The 20,450-nt window shown below is 42.0% G+C and overlaps 1 protein-coding gene and 1 long non-coding RNA gene across 3 annotated transcripts; one reads left to right on the top strand and one right to left on the bottom strand.

Annotated features, from left to right (window-relative positions):
* Positions 1-142: 142 nt before the first annotated feature.
* On the top strand, positions 143-15,603 carry cct8 (chaperonin containing TCP1, subunit 8 (theta)). 2 transcript variants are annotated; one of them, XM_063203302.1, is made up of 15 exons: positions 143-300; positions 1,179-1,269; positions 1,423-1,502; positions 5,123-5,272; positions 6,293-6,473; positions 7,000-7,061; positions 7,601-7,738; positions 8,434-8,612; positions 9,324-9,390; positions 9,790-9,877; positions 10,270-10,385; positions 11,013-11,084; positions 12,606-12,770; positions 13,583-13,702; positions 14,288-14,427. In XM_063203302.1, the coding sequence occupies exons 1-15, from the start codon at positions 241-243 to the stop codon at positions 14,393-14,395; spliced, it is 1,677 nt and encodes a 558-aa protein (XP_063059372.1). In that variant the 5' UTR covers positions 143-240; the 3' UTR covers positions 14,396-14,427. The 2 variants fall into 2 exon arrangements, with proteins under 2 accessions (XP_063059372.1, XP_063059373.1); XM_063203303.1 differs by lacking the exon at positions 14,288-14,427 and adding an exon at positions 15,336-15,603 and having other exon boundaries at positions 144-300.
* Positions 15,604-18,727: 3,124 nt separating this feature from the next.
* Positions 18,728-19,516, bottom strand: LOC134452122 (uncharacterized). Its single transcript, XR_010035379.1, has 4 exons — positions 19,460-19,516; positions 19,209-19,312; positions 18,986-19,079; positions 18,728-18,843 (listed from the first exon to the last, which is right to left on the bottom strand). It is a non-coding gene; the product is annotated as an uncharacterized LOC134452122 (long non-coding RNA).
* Positions 19,517-20,450: the final 934 nt, after the last annotated feature.

Genomic DNA, 20,450 nt, shown 5'->3' with positions numbered 1-20,450 from the left:
TTTCAACTGTATAGTGCATGAAAGTCGATAACGCCTAATCGAACCTTTGCGCGTTTTGGTGCGTTTTGGAGACGCCAATCGATTACATCGACATTCTAACCGATGGCCTGTCTTGAAAGCGAGCATTCACCTATCGATAAATAATGCCTAGTCCTTTCCTTGTGCTGCATGTGCGCCTTGTGGTGAAGCTCACACAGCATCAGTAACATTTTGTACTTTAGGGGCTGTTAATCTTCAAAAATGGCCCTTCACGTACCCAAGGCTCCGGGATTTGCCCAGATGCTAAAGGATGGTGCAAAGGTAGGCCAATGAATTCCTGATAATTTCCTTAAATTTGATTGATGAACCGGCACCTAGCGCCGGGTGTGGTGTTTAGCCCGTTCACTGTCATGTGGAAGTCTCTAGAATACAACATTAGCTTGCTAATAGCTAACGTTAGGCCGCAGCTTTGTTAGACTTCCGCTAACGTTTTCCACTGCATACAGTCACATGTAACACAATTCATTAATTATGTGAATAGCATTGCTTAATGCTCACCCCTCCGTGAATAACCGGTGTCTAACCGTTAGAGATTACATATGAGTTAAATAGCATTACCTACCATGTCTGCCTAGACTGCAGTCCCAAGCAAGCTAGCGGCTAGCATGAGTAAGTAGCCTAGCGATAATCCATCCTCACTGTAGCTAGCTGTGTGACAATTGTTGAAGGATGCTTTGATGTTAAGGTGTAGACGACGGTTGTTAACTTAAAAAGAAATGGCATGTTAGTACATTTCTTAATGGCTTTCGGGTCGTTTTTGTTGGGGCACTGCGGTGAGACTTGTGTAACGCTGTTTGAGACAATGGGAACCCTAGTTCTAGTCCTATGAATGTTCACTAGGCAGTTGGCAGTTACAGGAAAATGGCAATCAACTGTCATTATTAGATAGCGATTTTAGATATGCTGGTCCTCGGGGTGTTGTGTTTACGGTCAGATCTTACCTCGAACCAATTAGTGGGTGAATTCTGCACAGGCATCATTTTTTCTTTGACGGTTGAAGCATAAACAGAAGGTAGAGGCGTTGGCCATATGACGCAGTAACGTCAGGGTACCTCATTATGGCTCACAGTGCTGCCTGCTGAAATGATGGCCCGTCATCAATACTGTACCAATTGTGATTTATATTTATCCAATTCTAGCACTATTCCGGGCTTGAGGAGGCAGTATACCGTAACATCTCAGCATGCAAAGAGCTGGCACAAACCACAAGGACTGCATATGGACCCAATGGTGAGTGAATTAAGGCTACTGTTTCTATGCCTTCTTGTTCCTTTCAGAAAAGTTTACATTTGTTCTAAATGGCAATAATGAACTGAATTAATGATAAGACTTGAATAAGATTTGATTTATGTCCTCTTCACCTGACAAATCTGCCTGTTTCAGGCATGAACAAAATGGTCATCAACCACCTGGAGAAGCTCCTCGTCACCAATGATGCTGCCACCATCCTGAGAGAGCTGGAGGTAACCAGATATACATGCATGTGATTGGAGTAGATATAGCTAATATATGTGAAGGAAGTGAAGATCTAGTTAATAGCAATACACTGTGTGCAGAATTATTAGGCAAACAAGTTTTTTTTGATCATATCGTCCATTATATGCATATTGTCCGCCACCAGCCTTTATGGACATGAACACATATTGGATTTAAGTATTCCAGATCATGCATATTTGTATAATAAGAGACTGAGTGATTGGAGGAACCCAATACCCTATATCAGGCCATAATTAATGTGCATAATTATTAGGCAACTTTGTTTTCCTATGGGAAAATGGGCCACAAAAGAGATCCAACAAACTCTGAAAAGACTCTAAACAATTTTTAAGTCTTTCAGAGGGGTGTGGCTGTCTTGAAATATTGGTCGGTCGCATCCATCTAATGCACCGTTACAAAGCCATCAGTGTCACATGACATGTACTCACAAAGTAACTGCCAGATTGAGAAGAATTGAAGATGAAACTACCACAAAACTATTACCCTGCAGTGCTGTTATATTTTAGAACTGAAACCTACATCGACTATCCACAAGAACATTGTATTCAGCACTCAGAGATATGGTCAAGGTAAAACGGGATGAAACCTGAAGACCACTCAACAAGAAACTTAAGTCAAGACTGGGTCAAGAAATGTCTTGAGACAGGTTTTTTAATGGTTTTATGAACTAGTGAAAGCCTGTTAATGGACAAGGTAGATGAGGCTATGGCTAGATCAGTAATGTGCACACTCAGATGATTTCCTGAGTTCCACTCAAATAACCGCAAAGCACTGCATAAATACCATTGTCTTCTTAAAGTGGACCTCCGGGATTTTGGACACCGGACCTCATTTCCGAGTCAGCCAGGGTGTAAACAATGTGTCCAGAACGTTTTTTTCACATTCCATGCAGTCCTTGTGAATTCGCATGTCCATGTTGCTAAGCTAGCGCAAGTGAACGGCTATTGGTAGCCTGCCCCCAAAAATAGTCTTATCCAGTTGCAACAACATTCAAAACAACCCCATTATTATGCCAGACTGCAAGTGTAAATACTTGTCTTGATAGAATGAAGTTTGAAATTAAACCAACCTTGCAATCATGTTTGATCACCATCAGCAATTTGTGTTCCCTGATTTGAAAGCTTGACAGCCGCGGAGTGATATTCCTAGTACAAATCCTAGCTTCGTTTGACACATCCGTAACTTTTCCATAGCGAACCCCAACATCTTTGAAGTTTGTAAAACTGAACGTTTTCCCCCTCTCGCTCGCAAACACCAAGAGTAATGCTTTCTGTCCGACTTTGTCAACCTTTCGTATGAAACATATGCCATGACAATGTTTGGTTGTTATTAGATGACCCGTGTCTACAGAGCATTACATGTTGGCGAACAGAACAGTGCACCCATCTCTTCTAAATCCCTTTCATCCTCCCATTCCATTTCATCTCAAAAAACATTCCATGTAATAATAACTAGAGCTACGAGTGACATATTTCACAATGTCAAGCCAGATCACATAGCGTTGAGAGTCCATAGGAATACGGCAAATCACTTCTAATGCCATTTGTTACATCAATTACACAAAATAACAGTAAAGCATTACAACATGCAAATCCAAAAAGTTTTTCCCCTCTCCCTGACCTCGCTCGCAAACACCAAGAGTAATGCTTTCTGTCGGACTTTGTCAACCTTTCGTAACATTGAAACATTTGCCATGACAATGTTTGTTACTAGATGACCGTGTGTCTACAGAGCATTAGATGTTGGCGAACAGAACAGTGCACCCATCTCTTCTAAATCCCTTCCATCCTCCCATTCCCTCTCGTCTCAAAAAACATTCCATGTAATAACAACGAGCTACGAGTGACATAGCCTATTTCACAATGCCAGATCACATAGCGTTGCGTAACTTATGAGTCCATAGGAATACGGCAAATCATTTCTAATGCCATTTGTCACAGCAATTACACAAAATAACAGTAAAGTATTACAACATGCCAATCCAAAAAGGGTAACTTCTAGCCCAAGTTTTGGCTAACGTAGGCGAAGCCATTATCACTGAACCACTGGGCTACAATCATAGAAGCAAGCAGAAAGCATAGCAACAAACCTGTTCTTCGGAGACTGTTGGTGCGTGCCACAAATGTTTTTGGTAGACCTGGGAATGCGGTTGGCACCGCAGACACTTTTAGAGTTTTCCATGTAGGTATTAGACTTCGAGAAGGACTTGTGAAGTCGTCAGGACTGAAATGGTCACTGCAAAGCACCCGGCTAGCCTACGGAGCATCTCCATCGGTGTGTTGATGTCTAGCCCTGCAGCCAGCCGTCAGAGTTTGGTTCTTTCAACATCTTTCACTGGAGACCAATGGAAACTTGTCGATACCCATTTGTGGGCTTTATTATTGCAGTTGTTATATACACACTGATGTACCATGGTGCGATGTCGTTGGGTTTTAATCCACTATTCGATCCGAAAGCAGTTGTAAAACTAGCCTTGATTTGCGATGTTTCTTGCAGCTCCCTGAAGTGGGTGGGTAGTATTACATCACAACTGAAGAGAGCGAAGTAAAATTCCGCTGACCCCGAGAAAATAGTCTCTCAACATGGCAAAATCCATGCAGTGCAAGGTTGGTTTAATTTCAAACTTCATTCTACTAAGACAAATATTTACACTTGCAGTCTGGCATAATAACGGTTTTGTTTTGAATGTTGTTTAAACGGGATAAGACTATTTTTGGGGGCAGGCTACCAATAGCCGTTCACTTGCGCTAGCTTAGCAACATGGACATGCGAATTCAAAAGGACTGCATGGAATGTGAAAAAAAAAACGTTCTGGACACTTTGTTTACACCTTGGCTGACTCGGAAATGAGGTCCGGTGTCCAAAATCCTGGAGGTTCACTTTAAAAGATGCAAATTTCTTCCTCTCAAAGATCCAGACATGGGCTCATCCACCCTGTCTGTCAAGAGTCACTTTCCTACATCCATAATACCTTTGAAAACTCTGTCCCCACGTATTTTTGACCCAGTCTTGACTTGATTAGCTTGTTAAATGGTTGTGTCATCCCTTCTTACCATGGCTGTGTCTCTGAGTGCTCAATACTTCTGGACACCCTGTGTAGGTTTCTGTTCGGGCACATGATTGGACTGCAGGATAATATTTTTTTGTAGTTTCACCTTAAATTCTTAATGTAGTTTCACCTTAAATTCCTAATAATTATGCACACCTGATTTAAGGTGTTGGGCACCTTCGACCACACCCCATCTTATTATACAAATATGCATGGCCTGGAATGCTTAGATCCAATAGGTTTTCATGTTCATATAGATTCCTGTTGGAAAATGTGCATTAAAAAAGACAATATGGTCAAAAAAAACGTTTGCTTGATAATTCTGCACACAGTGTATAAACTGCTCGATCATGTTATCATTATTGTTTTTGGATTCTTTATGCTTGTAGAAAGAGACACATTGTCCAAAGGATTACATTTAAAGGCGTGAAACACTTATTTCAAACATGGTCCCTGTTGGAGAAGGGCAATATGTACAATCACTTTGGATTGTTTTTAATATTTTTTTTTAAACACATTTCAACTGTCCATGTTCAGGTTCAGCACCCTGCAGCCAAGATGCTGGTGATGGCGTGCACCATGCAGGAGGATGAGGCAGGAGAGGGGACCAACTTCGTCATGGTGTTCGCTGGAGCCCTGCTGGAGCATGCTGAGGAGCTACTGAGGATGGGGCTCTCCGTGTCTGAGGTACTGCTCTTTCCAAGCCCTGGTGCTTACAGGCCACTTTTGAATGGTTTACCACTGCTACTAATTAGGAATTTCAGTTGACCAATGGTATAAATGCAACAGGATCTCTAGCCCTAGGCTTAAGTTGCTGGGCCAGTGAGCCAATGGTCCAATGGGCCCGCAGTATAAACGGGGCTACTGTGTCAGCCCTGCCTCATACAACTCCATGCCCTCTGTCAAATGACGCTTTCATTGTGTTATGATTTTCATTTCTCAGACTTGGGAAGCCTGATATTTGCTCTGTTTTTAGACAACATATTTGGAAAGGAAATGATAAAGATCCAACCACTTATGAGCTCCCCTAAATGTTTTGTTGGCATGACGTTTTAGATGTGTTGTGTCCATGAGCAAGGGATAAATTGTCCTTTGTGAAATGATGTTCCTACAAAATTTTTGGAGTGTTTGTCAGTGTGGTCCTTTATTATTTCGATTTCGTGTAATCTTTTTGGTCCAGCATATGCACTGGTGAGACGTGCGTGCATTCTCTAATTTTAGACAAAATATTCACAAATAATGAATAATGAAATAAAAGAAAGCCTTATCTTTGGAGAACTGAACAGCCTGCAGCTTGTAACCAACTGTAGTTAGACACTTCATGGGATCACGTCAATTGTTAGTATCTTCTCTAAGATGCTATCATCATGCTTATTTTTTTCTTTTGATAAGCTTACTACCATTATTGTCACACACTCAGGGTTAATTAGTTTGAGTTGAGACCATCCCCCTATCCGATTCAGACACTTAAAATATTTTTTTTGTTGGTCTTTTTGACTGTTTACATGATAGGACAGTGAAGGTGGTGACAGGAAGCGAGTGGGGAGAGAGAGAGACGGGGAAGGGCCGGCAAAGGACCCGGGCCGGGAATCGAACCTTGGTCAGGAATGGAACCTGGGTCAGCCGCATGGCAGACGAGTGTCCTACCGTTTGGCCACAGCAGGGCCCTGATTCAGATACTTGATGGCGTCTGTTTTTGTCCCACAGGTCATTGCAGGCTATGAGATGGCGTGCAAGAAGGCGCTGGAAATTCTGCCCGACTGTGTGAGCACCTCAGTCTCCAACATGCATGACATCAACGTGGCCAAGGCCATGATCCGCACCGCTGTCATGAGCAAGCAGTACGGCAACGAGGACTTCCTGGCAGAGCTCATCGCCCAGGCCTGTGGTAAGGGTAGTTTCTTTTATCCCACAAGCAATAAAGGCACAGGTATCCCAATCATACAGTGTGGAGTGTGCTAGTGTGAATAGCAATTTTCTTGTTTGTTTGAGTTTTTGCTTTTTTTAAACTCTGATATGCCTGTGTCTTTGTCTACGTCTGTGTCACATGTCTTGTGCCAGCGAGTGTGTTGCAAATGCAATTGCCCCATGGGGACAAATAAAGTTCTAACTAACATAGCCAGTGCCATGCTTGACATGGCAGCAGCACTTGTCTCTAGAATATCGTAATAGCGTGTGATATGGTGAAGCGTATTATTTATGATTGCTGCTGTGCGATACTGCACTTCACTGCTGCACTAAGACCAAGGCGAGTTGCTGAGTAATTTGCAAATGCTATTGTAAAAATTTAACCGCAGGGCTAGCAGTATGAGTTGTAAGTAATTTTGTGCAAACTGTTGAAAATGTGTGATCTTGTGCTATTGATGCATCATGTAAATATATAAGCATCTGACTGAGTGTCTTTCCTCCTGCAGTTTCAATCTACGGCGACTCCGGCAGCTTCAACGTTGATAATGTCAGAACATGTAAAATTCTGGTAAGAAATCTGAAGAGCCACAATGCATTGCTTACAGTCCATTATCCTAACTCCCGTCCTCGACCTGTGCTTGAAGCCTCAAGCTTTGCCAATGCCCCGCCTCCGTGGAGAAAGCGATTAAGTTTCCCCGTTGTTAGCCTAGCCACACCAAGTTTTGGGGGACTTTTCCCCACTCAACATCCTGATTGCAAATGAAGACTGACCTTTGAATTGTGCGTTTGCAAGATATTGAATTGAAGTTCTGTGGTCAGTGATCTCCTGAGGCCACAAGCACAAGGGAAGACGGGGAGTTAGGATAGTGTAAAGAATCCATCGTGTTCCCACATTTGTCAAATTATTGCAGGTAGTAGGCCTCACTCAGGGTTTCTTCATTAATGTTTAGGGTGCTGGCCCAAGTAAAATGGTTCAAATCAAACAGAAAGGGGCGCACCTTGCATCAAACCGTTTTATTGTTTGAGCACAAAAAATAAAGCCCTTCCCACATTTGTGCCATTGTGTCATTGGCACTGTGGTAATTCTCCTGCCTCTTGCCTCCACAGGGCAGTGGACTCCACGCCTCATCAGTGCTCCATGGCATGGTGTTCAAGAAGGAGGCTGAGGGAGACGTCACATCAGTGAAGGAAGCCAAGATTGCAGTCTTCTCATGTCCATTCGACTGCATGGTGACAGAAACAAAGGTAAGTGAAATCTTTGCTCGCGTGACAACCGGTGAATTCACCGCCAGCCATGGCACACATTTTTTTTGGGGGGGGACCAAATCTTTTTGCCAAAAGTTTTTTGCTGAAAATTATATCAGAGAAACTGTAGCTAATGGATTATGCTGGCTATTGTGTTAATTCCTGTTAAACCTGTAAGAGAAATCTTCCTGTATAGTTGCAATTTACAGATTTTCTAACCCGTATACTGACGGCCGTAATGTTGTCTGTAGGGCTGGGACATTAATGCATTCATTTCGATTAATTAATCACACAAAAATGAATGCGATTTAAAAAAAAAACTCATTTTAATCACGCATAATATAGCTACATAGTTCTGGATTAGACCAGTGTGGAGGGCAGCATTTCGCCTCATGGTGAACAGTCTGCTGAAATTGAGAAGAGTTCTCTCTTCTTTTAAAAATGAACAATATTTTTAGATTAAGCTTATTTATTGTATTAAATAATACATTTATTTATTGAAAAATACTTTTCACTGTTTACAAGTCAGATATTTAAATCAGATTAAAATGCGATTAATTCGATTAATTAATTTCAAAGCCTATAGATTAATTTGATTAAAAAAATGTAATCAAGTCCCAGCCCTAATTGTCTGACTATTTTTGTCAACCTCACCACGCCCCTCTCTCCCTCCCCTCCCTCCTCGCTCCTTCCAGGGAACAGTACTGATCAAGAACGCGGCTGAGCTGCGTGACTTCAGCCGGGGTGAGGAGGACATGATGGAGAGCCACGTAAAGGGCATCGCCGAGACCGGCGTCAACGTGGTGGTGACCGGGGGCAAGGTGGCAGACATGGCCCTGCACTACGCCAACAAGTACAACCTCATGGTCGTCAGGTGAGCACGAGCAACATGGTCAGTCGTCATGGTGCATAGGAGTTTTTATTATGAGGATTTAGCATAGTGTTTCTCAACTGGGGCGGTACAGCCCCTTAGGGGGCGTTGGGGAGCTCTAGGGGGACGTTGAGAAGGATACAACTGAGAGGGGGCGGTGCTTAGTTGCTATTGGGGGCCATTAGTCCATTTAATTTTTTAATACTAAGGAGGGCGTTATGATGAGGTCAAGGGGGCGTTGGGAGGCTTGTGATGAGGCCAAGGGGGCGTTTGTTCAAAAAAGTTGAGAACCACTGATTTAGCTGAAGTCCAACCCAAGAATACTACAAACATGGTTTAGCAAATACTGCCTCGTAGTGGTGAGTGGAGTATGGACAATATTAGTTGCCTAGGCATTTTTTGGTGTTGGACCTACAAACACTGTTATATCAATGATGAAAGTTCAGAAAGCATAGCACACTGATTACTGTTCTTTCTTCTCATTTTATCTTTTATCAAGTTTTCCTTCCTCTCACCTGATTACTGAAGGCTTGTGCACAAGTGCAAATTACCTCACGGCTTTGTAAATTTGTTAATTATTATTCAACAATATGCTACTGGACTGTTCCTTTATAGTATGCATCACTAGCTTTGGGTTAGGTTAATCGGTTTTATCACCTGCTAGAATGTATAGATGGCGCTAACATATCTGTCATATGTGTTCTGTTTTTGCAGACTGAACTCCAAATGGGACCTGAGGAGGCTGTGCAAGACCGTTGGAGCCATCGCTCTGCCTAGACTGGTGAGATACTTCATTCAAATATTTCAAACTCCTCCTGACACCCGTCAGTGATGGTCCAAAGGTTGATTGAATTACTATGTCCTGGTTATTCGTAGAACTCCATATCACAAGTAATATGATAAACAATACAGAAAGAAGTGCTGGTACTGATGCTCATTTTAAACATCACTTTCAAAGAAGCAGCCTGTGTGTTTGCCTCAACGGCAGTAGAACACTGTCCATTTACAGAATGTTTACAGATGTACAGGGAAAGTAGACATTATAATGATGTATCAGTATTTTAAGCTTAAGTTTTGTATAATACAAAATATTATATTCAAACTGATTTGCAGTCCTTATTTTTTGGTATATTGTAAGAAATAAAAATCTTGAGACACCAACCTCTATTCTAATGTGCAGACACCCCCCACACCAGAGGAGATGGGTCGCTGCGACAGCGTCTACCTCACAGAACTCGGAGACACACAAGTGGTCGTCTTCAAACACGGTGAGCCTCCAGTCACCCTCACTGACCTTTCAGTGGGGACAGGCAAAATGCAATACATGTATTATTATTATTACTTTCCTGGGCATGTACAGAAATTATACTAGATGTGAATATTTTATGGTGTGGAAAAAAACAAAAGGCCCTGCCATAGCCAACCGGTTGGACACCCGTCTGCCATGTGGCCAACCCGGATTCGATTCCCGGCTCGAGTCATTTGCCCATCCCTCCCCGTCTCTCTCCCCATTCGCTTCCTGTCCACCTCTCAACCTGTCCTGTCAAATAAAGTAATAAAAAAAACAAAAAAAACTTTATTTGAAGGCAATAGTATCTATCCAGGTAGTGTCTTTTAAAACAGTACTAATGTTGATTTTTCTTTTCCTTCCCGTGTGCAGAGAAGGAGGATGGTGCCATCTCCACGGTAGTAATCCGGGGCTCCACAGATAACCTGATGGACGACATCGAGAGAGCTGTGGCTGATGGAGTCAACACCTTCAAGGCCCTCGTCAGAGTACGTGGACTCTCGCAATGGCTGATTATAGTGGCCGTTTTAATCGGTTTATGAGGGGGATCAGGAGTTGAGATCCAGACTTCAATATGTGGAATTCATCATTCGTAGTGGAGGATCACAAATGGCCTCTGTAACTCTGTGAGACACTCTGTTGGTCAGATTCCAGTTTGCATGCAATTTCTGTCTTTAATCTGCTGACCTCGCGTTGATGAGACTTGTGGTCAGCTTGAGGAGTTAAAACTTGTTTTGAACAAGTAATGAGATCTGTTTGATGATGACATGGAAGTAATTTTGATGGACAGCAGGGCTTGACACTGGCACTGGCACAAATGCTGGTTTAACTAGGCTGTAGCTAGTAACAGTTTTAGTCTCACTAGCCGCTTTGACAGGTAACTTATTCTTTGGTGTGGCAAATCACAGTAGTTTCATCAATTGTTTGAATTTAAATGCAAGAATATTCTTAAGGAAAAAAAAACTGAAACAAAACTGGCTAGTAGAAAGGCTAAATGGCTAGTGACTCGGGAAAACAGCAGTGGCCGGTGAGTAAATAAAGTTAATGTCAAGCCCTAGTGGACAGGACAGGTGTATGTAAATTCCAAATGATTTTATGTAATGCTTTTGTTTCAGGACCAGCGCCTGCTGCCTGGTGGTGGCGCTACTGAGATTGAGCTGGCCAACAAGATCACGTCATACGGAGAGGTAGCTGTTCGTTTATTGATGCCCTCAATGTCTGTGAAAGAACAGAAATAAAGAACAGAAATAACTTACCAGTCAGACATCTTTGTTAATATGGTAGCCCCTTAACACACACTGTTCCACCACTACAACTTTGTAATAGTCACTGAAAAAACTTAACTACCATAGTACCACACCACTATGGCAATGCACAGGGCCTTTAGTAATAAGTTGCATTACCACTAGGCCTGTGCCATTCTGGTAACAGTTAAAGCGATGGTTCGGAGTAGAATCACCCTAATGCCATTTGAACCGTGACACCCATCCACCTTTACACCCGAAGTGTTTTCTGCCGCAGGCTTACATCAACAGAGTTGACGTGTTATTCGATGTTTATTCCGGTTAGCTTGACTCAAGCGCATATGGATACTGGGCACCATCTCCAAACTTTCCCCACAAAAATAACATGTCATGACACCAAACTTCTGCAGTAGCACGAATATGGTCTGTACTCACAAAACGAAACATTTGGAAGTTTGTTAATAGTCCAGGAGTTTATTGTTATCAACACAAGCCGAATAGCTTCTCTGCCGCTAAAGCTGAGTCGACGTTACTTCCGTCAGCTGAGACAAGCCCGTAAAAGTCATCAACGAAGGTCATAATATGCACAATGAAAAGTGAATTCAGCATCAGTATTGATAACGAAAATCATTGTCTAATTGATAGTAGGTAAGATTTGAAATATCTTTTAAGTATTTCCTTGAAAATATAAGCCTTAATCACAATTCAGTGAAAACTTTTTTAACACTCTCGTCTGGAAGTTTGTTGAAGACTTTTACGGGCTTGTCTCATATGACGGAAGTAACGTTGGCACAGCTTTAGCAGCAGAGAAGCTATTCAGCTTGTGTTGATAATACTAAACTCCTGGACTATTTCCAAACTTCCAAATGCTTCGTTTCGTGAGTACAGACCATATTTGTGCTACTGCAGAAGTTTGGTGTAATGACATGTTATTTTTGTGGGGAAAGTTTGGAGACGGTGCCCAGTATCCATATGCGCTTGAGTCAAGCTAACCGGAATAAACATCGAATAACACGGCAACTCTGTTGATGTAAGTCTGCGGCAGAAAACACTTCGGGTGTAAAGGTGGATGGGTGTCACGGTTCAAATGGCATTAGGGTGATTCTATTCCGAACCATCGCTTTAATTTATAACAGTTGTGGCTGTGTCTTAAGGGGTTAAAGAATGGGCCTTTTTCTCATAACGTCAGACACCTTCGATTCAATGCATCTGAAATGTGTATAAATAGCATCCGGTGGCATAGCTGCGATAAATATACCCAACATATACATTGATTTCCGTGGTCTTTCTGCCTGAAACCGGGTGTCGTTTATACCAGTTTCCCTTCAAAACTGAACTTGGTTGATGTCATTGCGAAAAAGGCGCATGTGTCAAATTGGTGATGAATTGGATGTTCTATTCTGTTTGATAAGTCAGAGAATTGATTAGCATGTTGTGTTGACTTGTCTTCATTGCGTATCTCAGACGTGTCCAGGTCTGGAGCAGTATGCCATTAAGAAGTTTGCTGACTCCATGGAGGTGGTCCCCAGGGCGCTGGCCGAGAACTCTGGCGTCAAGGCCAACGAGGTCATCTCCAAACTCTACGCCGCCCACCACGAGGGACAGCGCAACATCGGCGTTGACATCGAGGTGAGTGGACGAGGAGGAGGAGGATGACATGCTTGCACAAAAAATTATGTTTTTGAACCAATGGTGATGGAGTTGCTTCTGGGATTGTAAAGAACCTTCAACAATCACCCTGCACAAAAACAATCTTCTGTCCCTCTAGTTAACATGCCCCTCTAATTGGGAAGTAATTTGAAGGATGGAGATGCTCTCTTTCTTGGGCCAGCGTCTTCTAATTCAGGACTATATTTGCAGCCCATGGTAGAGCTGAGATCAAGTCCAATAATAGCCATCTCCACTGTACCCAGCCTTGTGACCCGTCTGCCACAGTCCTGCACACCATGCTCCATTAGCTGTTATAATGAGCCAGTTTATGACCTAACCCTGGAAAATAAGTAGGTCATAATAACTGGTCCGTTGTCGGGCAAGGCTTCAGCTCAGACACAGAAACTGTAATCCATGTGCAGAGAAAATTTTAGATACAAGCCTAAGCAATATAGCACCAAATACTGACTGTAAGATATTAATTTTACGTCATTGGTGGCTGTTGTGTGCAATGGAATTTGGAAAAGGTTGGATTCAGGTTTTTGGTGCCTCATTGCTGGTGCAACGTGCCAATGGAAGAGTGGAGCAGAGTACTTTTATTTATCCCGACCGAGGGAAATTAAGCTGTCTGTCGGCTTCTATACATACGGATACAGAACATACACAAAGACATAAAACACACATTATTGCACAATGCCGTAAACGTATCGCACACACTTGCAATTGTAATGCTTTCGCAAGAAATGGTTTTCCATCATTGCTGACTGTTGTGTGCCTTTGTCATGTGTCAGGGCGAGGGCCCCGCGGTGAAGGACATGGTGAAGGCTGGCGTCCAGGACCCCTTCCTGGTCAAGCACATGGGCATCAAACTGGCCACCAACGCAGCCATCACCGTTCTCCGAGTTGACCAGGTCGGTGTTGTGATTTTAATGCTTTCGTTGAGTGTTTGTTTGTTGTGTTCATTTCAGAAATTGTTGCCCACCTCTATTGTGTTTTCATCAGTGTATGTGCTTCTGTTGATATCTGTCATCAAAGTATGTTATACTCAATCCTGTTTGTTGTTAACCATTTTTATTTTTTTCAGATGACATGTACTGTTAAAAACATAAAAGGAGTCCTATCACACTTGTGTAATCCCATTTCACTATGTGATAACGATTCTGAATCTCAACTGAAACAAAATTGCAAATGCCATTGCTACAGTCTGAATAAGTGTTTGATCCCTTGCTCAGTTGGTTTGCGCACTAATAAACACATTATCAGTCTATAATTTTAATGATGGGTGTATTCGAACATTGACCATTAAAGTTAAAGACATATCTTTAGGGATCAAATATTTATTATTCTCACTATATATATCTGAAAATGTTGCCCATGACATGTGTTGGATATTTATTGTGGTGATAACCATGTTTCCTTCCTCAGAAGACATGAAAAAAAATGTTGTTACTGTATGTTCGAAAGGTGTTGACCATGATATGTGTTGGCTATGTCAGATCATTATGGCGAAGCCTGCAGGTGGGCCCAAGGCGCCTAAACAGAGAGGACACTGGGACAAAGACGAGTGGGACGAGGCGCCCGATCAATTTGATACGCGTCATTAATAACAAGAGCTGAGAAAAAGCGAGAACAGCAGGTGGTTGGATGTAGCCTACTGCTAGAAGTGTGTCACCTAACGTGCGTGTGTTTTTTTGGGTGCAGAGGTGGAGAAGGAGGGAGTGCACCACGCATGAATATAACACACTACTGGATTTCCACTGGTGTTGTCACAAAACAAAAATGAATGATTGAAAACTGCTTAGTTATTATGAGTTTGACTACCTGAAAGTGCACAGAGCTTCATGTGAAGTAGGAGTGTGCTCACAATTGGCTTTTAGCATGTCAGAGTGTATTTTATTATGAATATGAAGATAGTTCAAATGGGAATGTGAGTGTCACCAAACTAACATTTGACTTTTTTTCTGGAATGTGTGTGTGAACCACAACGGGATGAAAGTAATAAGCCTATTGTATCCACTTTTTTGGTGTGGAATATTGCACGGTGTGAATGCATGCTGCACGCATTTAAATAACTTATTTTTATAGCTTCACAGGCTTTTCAGCGGGCGCCATGTGGTGTTTAAAACTTGCTGAACTGTTTTGATGTCTCTTCACGCTGGTTGATGAACATTTAAAGACGATTCAATATAAAGCTAACCTGTGAGAGACATCTGGGCAAATCTGGCACATGGAGTAATTTTATTTTATTTTTAAAAATAAATCCACAACTTCATTCCAAATTTTGATTTGATGAAGAGTAATCGAGAGGCCATTGTTGTGTTAATGGCAAAATTTAATAAAGAAATGTTTGGGGGGGGAAAGTAATCTAGAAGCCGATGATTTCACTGACCTCGACAATATCAAAACATCAGCCAGTGTGGAGAAACCCATTTGATTGGAAGGGGAAGTCGTGAGTGACTCAGTAAGTTCACCATTCCCCCATGATGTCCTCAATCACTTGCTAGGTCACTCATACGTCTCTTCTCTCCATCTCTCTCTCCTCAGATCATCATGGCTAAACCTGCAGGAGGTCCAAAGGCGCCCCAGGGCAAGAAAGACTGGGACGAGGACGATTGAATGTCCCCCTCTCCCCCCACCAATACTGTGTGACTGTCGCCGCAACGCATTTTCCATTGTATTTAATGTCCTCCACCATGTCTTTTTTTTGTTTTTGTTATTTCTTTGTCCACTCTTTTTGTAGTAAATGCCACGTGTACACAGCATAATGGATGCCACTTACCCTTCGTCCCAATAAAAGGCACTTGAGCTGTCAGCAGTGTTGTGTTGTCACTCTTTATGTGCACTCAGAGCACCACTTTAAATGATTAGCATTAAGGGACCTCCACACGCTTGAGCTTTGAGTGTTCGTGTGTCAAAGACATTATATTCAATGTCAGGTCGCGTATGCAAAGACTGTCACATGGTCTTGTCATAAACTTATCACTGTCACACTGAAGTTGACAAGTGGAAGCAACATGTGGTCAATTACTATTCTGGGATGAAGACACAGTGACCCCTTACTACCACCCTTACCTCTTAAAAGTGTTTTTCTTAACCATAAAGCATTCTGAATAGTGGTGTGCATTGGCCACTCACCTCACGATTCGATTCAGGAGGTAGCGTTTCAATTCGATTCAATTCTACGATGCATTGCAATACATTTCTACTGTACTGAAAGCAAAGCAAATGTTTCATCAGTCATGATGAGGCAATACAAGTAGATAGATACAGAGCAACATTTTATTGACTGTTTTCTGTATCAGTCTATCAGTTTTCAATGCTTTGAAGTGCTTTTATTTAATTTAACATTCATTTGCTCCTGAAATATCCACAGAAGTAATTGACTTAAAAAATTTGCTGCATCCATTCTGGAACTTGTCGAATTGAATTGAATTGTCCATGCCCCGCATTGCATTGCATTGCAGTATCGATTATTGTTGACCCCACTAGGGGATAATGTGCTATGATGCATGATATATCAACCTGTCAGAAAGCAATACTGTAACAGCGGTTTACTGTTTAACTAGGTACAGGGTAGAGAAAATCTGAGGCACTCAAGGTAAAAAAAAAAATATACTTGCACCCTTAAGAAGGGCTGAAACTCATAGGTATTGTAGCCAAATAACAAGTATAGAAATTGTAACAAGTCTGAAAGTCCTCCCTACACTGATGAGCACTAAGGGAAAAGGTGAAGACCAAGAAGCACTCAGGTTTGTTTTTAACAAGATACACTACCACATCTCGCTGAGGAGTGCTATATAGGTCACAGCAGAACTTGACAGGCTTACACAGCATGTCATCAGCATCAAGGTGGTGGTGGAAGGGAGCACGCCAAAGTCATAACTTGTCAGTATCACCCCAACGTCACTGTTAGCAGGATTGTATGGCTGCTGCCAGTCATCAGTTCTGCAAGAGGAATGTTTTGAACATGCGATGCTGTGCAGCAACATCTGTTCAACTTTATCTAGACCAATTTAACCCTATAAGAGTGGGGTTTTGAACATTGTGTAAAAATAATGCATTCTATAACAATGCAACATTCTACAATTTCAAATTGTATTGAATGAAGCCTGGAATTCTATAGAACTTTCACTGCCCGAACATTCCGGTACACTCTAGAAATGATCGTAGACATGGGCGTAATTTTAGGGGGGGGATTGTGGGGACATGTCCATACCACTTTTGAGATAAACCTAGCTATTCCACCACTTTTTCCACAAATATAATGCAAAAACATATCCTGTCAATTTGCCATTGAAATGTCTCCACCACTTTTCGAGCCAAACCTACACCTTTGATCGTAGATTCTCGGCCTTGTAATGACTGGGCTGACGGCTTTAGACATCCTTAATGGATCTTAAGTGCTTCACTTAATGTTCTTCACTTCCCCCGACACAGTACGTGCAGAGTTCATTGGGAGATGTCTTGTCTTAAATCATTTATAGACTGGGATGCCAATATCAGGTCAATTTCCAAAATTAGTGGCGGTTGACACAAGAGATGCCAATTAGGCAGGCTAAAAGTGAGCTCCAGACAGTTTTATGTCTGCATCTATTTTTGATTTGGCTATCAGGAGGATGAGCTAAGTAAGCTCTAACACCACTTGTGGTCTCTAAAGAGGTACTGATGATGTGCTGTACCACACATTAAGTGTCTTGGTCCGTCTGACACATTCCTTCACAAAGTTGCCTCTTTGACCTCTGTCATGAAGACTGTTATGTTTACAAGTAAGTCTGTGACGTGAATGTCAACGAGGAATAGCGATACAAGTGGAGTAGACCCTATGTAGGCCTATTATACAGTACATCCAATCCAATCTTATTCAAGTTATCTGCTCAAGTATGTTCAAGATGTGTTTAATGTTAGGGTGTCCCTTTCACAAGAACCAAATTATCTTTTGATACTCTGTGCACATTATGCAAGATGCACGAGTATACAGATACTGGAATGGAACATACTAGGTAGGCCTACTAATAACACTGCTCATTCCAGATCTTAAATTGAGTTACCATCACTATAATTACAATACAACATTTCCAGTGCTTCTGGTAGATGGATTGGAGGAGCATTCATGATAACTTGAGTATTGGAATCATGAGTTGCTCCACTGCATCCTGAGCAGTGATGGACGAAGTAAAAGTAAAAGTACTTTCGTGGTGTAATTACGACAGTAGCACATGATATTACATAGCTGTTACACCGTTTACTCCATTTTACCTACCTATTGAGATAGACTTTGTTATTACTGAAAAACAATAAAAACCTAACAAGGACCCACCACAAACTCAACCCAACCCGTGCAGAATCAGCTTATCGTAAGACAAGTACATTGGTCTACTTTTTACTTAGATAAGTTACCTGTGTTGGAAAGAAACTGTGTTTCTTTTTTTTACTTTTACTTTTACTTTTACTTTGTCCACCACTGATCCTGAGTCAATCTTTGTCCTCCATCCTTTCCTTTGCCCTCAGGCCTCCTGATGGGGAGATTTGGTGCCATTGATGATCAAAGTTTTTAATCAATATGCATGAACATGATTCAAAGGTAATTTTTCTTTTGTAATCAGGATGGCGAATAATGGAAGAAAGCCCCCATAAAAGTTACTCTGTGCTGTTTGATGGCGGGGACACTTCATTGTTTTCTCCACGAAGGTGGGGCAACACTGATACAAGAAGCCACTGGCCACAGGAAAGGACGGGAGAACAAAGATTGACTTGCACAAATAGTGTGCAGATTGCATGATACACAAGGGCAGAATAATAGGGAAGGCCAAAAAAGGTTATCCCTCTCTCTTGTAGGTCTAATTTTGTTTCAAGCTTGCTTTACATGTTGCAGTCCCTGACTTAAAACATCCAGCCTGAATTATTTTGCCTTTACTCGTGGTTACAGAAAAGAGACATTTTTATGAAGCACTCATCAATATTTATTGAGCCATACAGTTGAACAGTCAGAATATCTATCCAGCCGGTGTCTTCATTCAGACAAATCCTTCATCAGTCTTTCTCGACACAGCATCTGAAGAAATAGCATTTAACAATATCAATGCACATTGAAACAATGAATGAATGAATGAATGAATGAATGAATGAATGAAAAATATGTAGGATATGCTGTCATGAACATGGCATCAAAGAGTTTTCCCCAACAATAAACGTACATGTTTCCACCGCCACAGTGTGAGCTGGTGTCCTCTCGTTCACCTGGGCCACACCTTTTAGTGCATCTTCCATTGCGGCATGCGGCGTAGGCACCTGGGAAAGCCAAAGAACAACACCATGATGTAGTATATGACCCGCATACAGTATGTGCATGAATGTCAACAAATGGTTAAAATGCAAAGGGAAGTGGAATTGTTGTGTAGGCTACTGTAAATTACTTACTGCAAACAAATGCAACCAGCAGTAGGGCCATGTACAGCATAACAACAGCCCTCATGTTTCCTCTTCAAAGGTTTGGTGTTGTCAGGTGAATCTGGAGCAGCTGTCTGTAATGTGCCTGTGAGGTTACAGCAGGGTTTTATAGGCCGAGGAACTCTCCTTACACAAGACCAGCCTTCTATTGCTTCATCTGGGAAGTGTGGTGGTCCTAAATTAAATAAAAGGAATGAAATAAAAACGACAAGGATACTGACCAAATATTGGGTGGACTTTCTCAAACTGGTTTCTGGTAATTCCATTTTCACCTGTTCAGTTCTGTAATGATTGAGCGGTATTGAGTGACCACAAAAGATATTGTGACCACATTTGTAGATATGGGTACTAGAAACGTCCTTTTCGCAACCCGAACACAATGCGTAAAGTAGGCTTTATTTCTGAGATTTTGATCTTTGAGGGGGAAGTCATGCAGAGCTGAAGTCCTACATATTGTGTCAGTCACACTTCTTTCTGAGTATATTCAAGTCACACTGATGAATAGAACATTTCACTCTGTTACGTGTCCAGGCAAAGAGGAGGGCATTTATCCTTATTTCAAAAATGTTTGTGGTAGGGTCAATATACAGTAAATGCTACATTAGATAAAACAAACAAACAAAAAAACACAAAAAATACATTTCAAAATGAATTAATCTCCCATATTTCACCCATTAGCCTATCTCAGGAGAATTTAAAATCACAGCCAGTATGGGCAGGCCCAAGCTAGCATGCACACATTTACCATTTCCATCATAGCTGGTAGTTCGTGTGGGTCTGCACATGTTCTGTTGTATATGAGTAGGACATCAGGGGGGTAGCTGTAGGGGGGGGGGCAAGTAGGGCATTTGCCTTATTGTGACCATGGCAGGCCGATGGAGGGGCCCTATAGGTGGTTTGCCCTGGGGCCCTGTGTGCAATTGTTCTGCCACTGTGGAGATATCACTCTTGATGCACTTGGGTGTGCTACTACACTGGCCTGGACCCACTCACATTTCCTGTGACTCACAAAATGTTGTGTTGAAGTAAAATTGCTAGGCCTATGGTTTATTTGGGTCAATGATACACATTTGTGGGCCACATAAAATGACACCACAGGCAAGATGCTGGTCCTGAGCTTGACACCTCTGCCTTACTCAATCTCTCACACACACACACACAAACACACACACCTAATTATTCTCTCTTCGTCCCTTTACTTTCTTTTCCCCC

Source organism: Engraulis encrasicolus, chromosome 7, assembly GCF_034702125.1.
Source record: "Engraulis encrasicolus isolate BLACKSEA-1 chromosome 7, IST_EnEncr_1.0, whole genome shotgun sequence".
NCBI lineage: Eukaryota > Metazoa > Chordata > Actinopteri > Clupeiformes > Engraulidae > Engraulis > Engraulis encrasicolus.
This window is presented reverse-complemented; position numbering and strand designations above follow the sequence as displayed.

Coding starts and splice junctions, on each gene's coding strand:
- cct8 (XM_063203302.1), top strand. CDS start 241: ATGGCCCTTCACGTACCCAAGGCTCCGGGATTTGCCCAGATGCTAAAG. Junction 7,739..8,433: donor GCATGGTGACAGAAACAAAG/GTAAGTGAAATC, acceptor CGCTCCTTCCAG/GGAACAGTACTGATCAAGAA. Junction 10,386..11,012: donor CCTTCAAGGCCCTCGTCAGA/GTACGTGGACTC, acceptor CTTTTGTTTCAG/GACCAGCGCCTGCTGCCTGG.